Below are 6,494 nucleotides of genomic sequence, written 5' to 3'. Positions count from 1 at the left end.
GTGCTGCTGAGGGGACAAAGAGAGGGGATAAAGGTGTCACTCGGAGCTCAGATTTCCCAAAAACCTCCCAAAACTGAGCCCCAGGATGTCCCTTCCCCGGGACAGGAGGACTCAAATTCAACACCTCCAAATTCTGAGTTTTTCTGCTGCTGAGGGGACAAGAGAGGGGACAGAGGCGTCACTTGGAGCTCAGATTTCCTAAAAACCTCCCAAAACTGAGCCCCAGGATGTCCCTTCCCCAGGACAGGAGGACTCAAATTCAGGCACCTCCAAATTCAGTTTTTTTGCTCAAAACCTGATGGCTTTTGTGCTGCTGAGGGGACAAAGAGAGGGGATAAAGGCGTCACTCGGAGCTCAGATTTCCCAAAAACCTTCCAAAACAGAGCCCCAGGATGTCCATTCCCCGGGACAGGAGGACTCAAATTCAGCACCTCCAAATTCAGAGTTTTTTTGCTGCTGAGGGGACAAGGAGAGGGGATAAAGGCGTCACTCGGAGCTCAGATTTCCCAAAAACTTCCCAAAACTGAGCCCCAGGATGTCCCTTCCCCGGGACAGGAGGACTCAAATTCATCACCTCCAAATCCAGAGGTTTTTTGCTCAAAAACCTCCCAAAACAGAGCCCCAGGATGTCCATTCCCCGGGACAGGAGGACTCAAATTCAGGCACCTCCAAATTCTGAGTTTTTTTGCTCAAAACCTGATGGGTTTTGTGCTGCTGAGGGGACAGAGGCGTCACTCAGAGCTCAGATTTCCCAAAAATCTCCCAAAACAGAGCCCCAGGATCTCCCTTCCCCGGGACAGGACTCAAATTCAGGCACCTCCAAATTCAGGTTTTTTTCTCAAAACCTGATGGGTTTTGTGTTGCTGAGAGGACAAAGAGAGGGGACAGAGGAGTCACTCGGAGCTCAGATTTCCCAAAAAACCTCCCAAAACTGAGCTCCAGGATCTCCCTTCCCTGGGACAGGACTCAAATTCAGGCACCTCCAAATCCTGAGGTTTTTTGTTCAAAACCTGATGGGTTTTGTGCTGCTGAGGGGAGGAGGGGACAGAGACGTCACTCAGAGCTCAGATTTCCCAAAAACCTCCCAAAACAGAGCCCCATAATGTCCATTCCCCAGGACAGGAGGACTCAAATTCAGGCACCTCCAAATCCTGAGGTTTTTTGCTCAAAAACCTCCCAAAACTGAGCCCCAGGATGTCCATTCCCCGGGACAGGAGGACTCAAATTCAAGCACCTCCAAATTCAGTTTTTTTTGCTCAAAACCTGATGGGTTTTGTGCTGCTGAGGGGACAAGGAGAGGGGATAAAGGCGTCACTCAGAGCTCAGATTTCCCAAAAACCTCCCAAAACAGAGCCCCAGGATGTCCCTTCCCCACGACAGGTGGACTCAAATTCAGCACCTCCAAATCCGGAGTTTTTTTGCTCAAAAACCTCCCAAAACAGAGCCCCAGGATCTCCCTTCCCCAGGACAGGAGGACTCAAATTCAGGCACCTCCAAATTCAGAGTTTTTTTGCTCAAAACCTGATGGCTTTTGTGCTTCCCGAGCCCTTTGTTCTGCAGATCTGCCCTCCCTTCCCAGAAAATCGCCCAAATTACACCCCAGACTTAGACTTAGTCTGAGTTACACCCCAGAGTTAGACCCCAGGTCTTTTCCCAATCCAGACCAGTTCCCACTGCTCTTTCCCAATTCCAGACCAGTTCCCATTGCTCTTTTCCCATTTTAGACCAGTCCTGATCAGTATTTTCTGANCCCCCTGTCTCCACTCACTATATTTACTCTCATAGTTGTAGTCAGAGCCTCCGCCGGGCGAGTTGTACGAGTTGGAGTAGGAGTAGCCACCCTGGCCGTGGCCGTAGCCTTTCTGCTTGCCCTGCCCGGGGCCGTAGCYGCCGTACTGGCCCTGCCCGTAGGGCTGCTGGCCCTGGTGGCCGGTGTAGCCCGAGCCGTAGGAGGATTTTTGGCCACCTCCGTGCTGCTGTTTTTTGCCACCGCCGTGTTTGGGCGGGGCCGGGGCGGTGTAGCCGTCCCCGCCCTGGTAGTAGGAGCCGTAGCCCGAGGAGCCGCCGCCGCCACCGCCGCCGGAATTGGAGTGGCCACCGTTGCTGTAGAACTGGCCTGGGTGGAGAGAGGAGGGGAAGAGGGGTCTCAGTTTGGCCCCAGTTCAAGCCCAGTATGGCTCCAGTATGACCCCAAGATCAACCCTAGTTCAGCCCCAGTTCAGACCCAGTATGGCTCCAGTTCAACCTCAGCATGGCCCCAGTTCAACCCCAGTATCGCTCCAGTTCAGACCCAGTATGGCCCCAGTATGACCCCCAGATCAACCCTAGTTCAGCCCCAGTTCAGACCCAGTAGGGCCCCCAGATCAACCCCAGTATGGCTCCAGTTCAGACCCAGTATGGCCCTCAGATCAACCCCAGTATGACCCCAGATCAACCCCAGTATGACCCCAGATCAACCCCAGTATGGCTCCAGTTCAGACCCAGTATGGCCCTCAGATCAACCCCAGTATGGCTCCAGATCAACCCCAGTATGGCCCTAGTTCAACTCCAGTATGACCCCAAGATCAACCCTAGTTCAGCCCCAGATCAACCCTAGTTCAGCCCCAGTTCAGCCCCAGTATGGCGCCAGTTGAACCTCAGTATGGCCCCCAGATCAACCCCAGTATGATCCCAGATTAACCCCCGTTCAGCCCCAGATCAACCCTAGTTCAGCCCCAGTTCAAGCCCAGTATGGTTCCAGTTCAGCCCCAGTATGGCCCCAGTTCAACTCCAGTATGGCCCCAGATCAACCCTAGTTCAGCCCCAGTTCAGCCCCAGTATGACCCCAGATCAACCCTAGTTCAGGCTTAATTCAGCCCCAGTTTAACCCCACTTCGGCCCCAGTTCAGGCCCAGTATGGCCCCAGTTCAGCCCCAATATGGCCCCAGTGCAGCCCCAGTATGACCCCAGATCAACCCTAGTTCAGGCTTAATTCAGCCCAGTTTAACCCCAGTTCAGGCCCAGTTTGACCCCAGTTCAACCCCAGTTCAGCTCCAGTTCGGCCCCAGTTCAACCCTAGCTCAGGCTCAGTTCAGCCCCAGTTTGACCCCACTTCAACCCCAGTTTGACCCCAGTTCAACCCCAGTTTGACCCCAGTTCAACCCCAGTTTGACCCCAGTTTGGCGCCAATTCAGCCCCAGTTTGACCCCAGTTCAACCCTAGTTCAGCCCCAGTTCAGCCCCAGCATGGCCCCAGTTGATTAAAACACCTCGGGGTTTCCTTAAAAACCAAGAAATCCTTTCTATAAAAAAAAACCCCCAAAACTTCCACTCCCTTGATCTTTTTTCCTGGGAATTTTGAGTTGGGATTTTGGGTGGAAAAAGGGCACTCACTGTAACCGGCGGTGGCRGAATTCCCTCCGTAACCGTAGCTCCCGTACCCGGCCCCTGGACAGGAAGAAAATGTTGGAATAAATAGAAATTCTGAGGATGGAATTGCCTCGAGACAAGAGAAGGAGGGTTCTGGAATATCCAGGAGTTGTGGATATGATTCCAGAGAGGATTTTGGGGGGTTCTGGGATATCCAGGAACCACAGAAATGACACCAGAGGGGATTTTGGGGGGTTCTGGAATATTCAGGAACCACAGAAATTACACCAGAGGGGATTTTTGGGGGTTATGGAATACCCAGGACCCACAAACACAATACCAGAGAGAAATCTGCAAGATTCTGGAATACCCAGGAACCACAGAAATGACACCAGAGGGGATTTGGAAGTTTCTGGAATACCCAGAAACCATAAACACAATACCAGAGAGGGATTTAGAAGTTTCTGGAATACCCAGGACCCACAAACACGATACCAGAGGGGATTTTGTGGGGCTTGGGAAGATTCAGGAACCACAGAAATGACACCAGAGGGAATCTGGAAGGTTCTGGAATATCCAGGACCCACAGACACAATACCAGAGAGGGATTTAGAAGTTTCTGGAATACCCAGGAACCACAAAAATGACACCAGAGGGAATTTTTGGGGTTCTGGAACATTCAGGAACCACAGAAATGACACCAGAGGGGTTTCGGGGTGGGGGGTTATGGAATATCCAGAAGCCACAGAAATTATACCAGAGAGGATTTTGGGGGGTTCTGGAATACCCAGGAACCACAAACACGATTCCAGAGAGGATTTTGGGGGGTTCTGGAATACCCAGGAACCATAAACACAATACCAGAGAGGGATTTGGAAGATTTTGGAATACCCAGGACCCACAAACACAATACCAGAGGGGATTTTGGTGGGTTCTGGAATATCCAGGACCCACAAACACGATACCAGAAAGGGATTTGGAAGATTTTGGAATACCCAGGAACCACAGAAATGACACCACAGAGCAATTTAGAAATTTCTGGAATACCCAGGACCCACAAACACGATACCAGAGAGGGATTTAGAAGTTTCTGGAATACCCAGGACCCACAAACACGATACCAAAGGAGGTTTTATCCCCCCCAGGGAGGGTTCCAGGGGTCTCAGCCCCCCCAGGAGTGTTGCTAGCCCTCACCTGTGTTCATGTAGCCACCGTGGTTGCCCCCGAAGCCGCCTCGGCCTCTCCCCCGGCCCCTCATGTTGCCKCCCCGGCCTCGGCCCCGCATGTTGGGGGGTGGGGGGGCCTCGTTGTGCATGGGGCCCCCTCCCATCCCAAATCCTGGGTTGTGCTGCTGAGGGGACAAAGAGAGGGGATAAAGGCGTCACTCGGAGCTCAGATTTCCCAAAAAACCTCCCAAAACTGAGCCCCAGGATGTCCATTCCCCGGACAGGAGGACTCAAATTCAGCACCTCCAAATTCAGTTTTTTTGCACAAAACCTGATGGGTTTTGTGCTGCTGAGGGGACAAAGAGAGGGGACAAAGGTGTCACTCAGAGCTCAGATTTCCCAAAAACCTCCCAAAACTGAGCCCCAGGATGTCCATTCCCTGGAACAGGAGGACTCAAATTCAGCACCTCCAAATTCAGAGTTATTTTGCTCAAAAACCTCCCAAAACTGAGCCCCAGGATGTCCCTTCCCAGGACAGGACTCAAATTCAGGCACCTCCAAATCCAGAGGTTTTTTGCTCAAAACCTGATGGGTTTTGTGCTTCCCGAGCCCTTTGTTCAGATCTGCCCCCCAGAAAAGGGTCAAACCCAGAGCCAGAGGCTGCTGAGTTACACCCCAGACTTAGACCCCAGGTCTTTTCCCATTCCAGACCAGTTCCAATTGCTCTTTTTCCATTTTAAACCAGTTCTGATCAGTATTTTCTGACCTCATCCCAGTTCCCATTGGTCTTTTCCCATTTAAACCAGCCCTGATCAGTGTTTTCTGCCTCGTCCCAGTTCCCATCAGCCTTTTCCCACTCCAGAGCAGTGGGATTGGGGATTTCACTCACTTTGACTGGGAATTTGGGGCCGCCCCTGGCCGGAACGGGGGCTCTTTTCTTTTTGTTCTGCTCGATGGCGACGGGAGCGTCCGGGAACAGCTTCTCCAGCGCGGCCAGCGCCGCGTAGGCTTTGGCCACCTTCTTGTTGGAGCCAGCACCTTGGAATTTCTGCCCGTCCACTTCCACCTGGGAAAGGGATGGAATCACTCAGATAAGCAGGAAAAGATGGGAACACCTAAAGGAATCCCAGAGCTGCAAGCTTTGCGTTTTTTATTATATTTTTTTTAAACCCTGCGCAGCTTTAAAGCGTTTTTCCCAACCCAACCCATTTGAGGATTAAAACTCTTAGGATGGGAATGAAGCTCCTTCCCAAGCTCTTTTCCCACCCCAARGGCTCAGGATCAGAGCTCCAGGAAGGACAGGAGGTGTTGTTGTCCCCTCACCTCCATGACAAAGCGTTTGTCGTGGCTGCCGCCCGTCTCTGAGATCAGCTCGTACTTGAGCCCGCGCCGCTTCTCGTTCAGCTCCATCACCGGGTTCTTGCCGTGCTTTGTCAGGATTGGTCCCTGCTGCTTCACRTTCTGCACGTGGACAAAGAGAGGATGAGCCCCAAAAAGCCCCTGAGAACACAGAGCTGCTTCCCAATTTTTTTTTTTAGGAAGGACCAGCAAAAAGCCACATCMGCCTCGTGTTTTAGCCACGAGTGACCCCAGAAATGACACCGCTGTCACACCCTGGTGGCACACAGCATTTCCCCCTCCCCGTGTGTCCTCACCCACCTCAGGGGTCTGATCCAAGGGGGGTGAAGCTGCTGTGGGCGTTGACACCGTTTCCACCACGGGTGGTGGAGCCACCACCACCGGCTTGGTCTCCGTCTCCTCGGCCGACTCGTCGCCCTTGCYGGAGTCTTTGCCTTCCACTCCGGTGGGCAAACCCATGTCCTGCAGCACCTGCAGAGGGGAGGGAGTTCAGGAGCTGCTCTCCAGCCCCATCCATGGGGGAAAATATTCCAGGAAAGCTGCTCTGGGCTGTTTATTGACTCTGGCACTCGGGATTCCCGAATCCCGCTCAGGGCTGGGAGCTGCTGGTGCTGCTCCCACC

At 52.9% G+C, this 6,494-nt stretch overlaps 1 protein-coding gene across 1 annotated transcript in view; it reads right to left on the bottom strand.

Moving 5' to 3' along the window:
* The window catches only part of ILF3 (interleukin enhancer binding factor 3), a 20,482-nt gene that overhangs the window by 1,398 nt on the left and 12,590 nt on the right, over window positions 1–6,494 (bottom strand). The window contains exons 11-16 of the mRNA XM_057388150.1: window positions 6,173–6,343; window positions 5,837–5,974; window positions 5,403–5,579; window positions 4,542–4,698; window positions 3,372–3,425; window positions 1,743–2,116 (exon numbers count right to left, since the gene is read on the bottom strand). Of these exons, the coding sequence (XP_057244133.1) occupies window positions 1,743–2,116; window positions 3,372–3,425; window positions 4,542–4,698; window positions 5,403–5,579; window positions 5,837–5,974; window positions 6,173–6,343 (1,071 nt within the window). The remainder of the gene's footprint in view (window positions 1–1,742; window positions 2,117–3,371; window positions 3,426–4,541; window positions 4,699–5,402; window positions 5,580–5,836; window positions 5,975–6,172; window positions 6,344–6,494) is intronic.

The sequence above is a fragment of the Malurus melanocephalus genome, unplaced genomic scaffold (assembly GCF_030028575.1).
Source record: "Malurus melanocephalus ecotype Western Australia unplaced genomic scaffold, MMel_1.1 scaffold_1613, whole genome shotgun sequence".
NCBI classification, from domain to species: Eukaryota; Metazoa; Chordata; class Aves; order Passeriformes; family Maluridae; genus Malurus; species Malurus melanocephalus.
The sequence above is the reverse complement of the archived record's forward strand: the minus strand, read 5'-3'. Positions and strand labels throughout refer to the sequence as shown.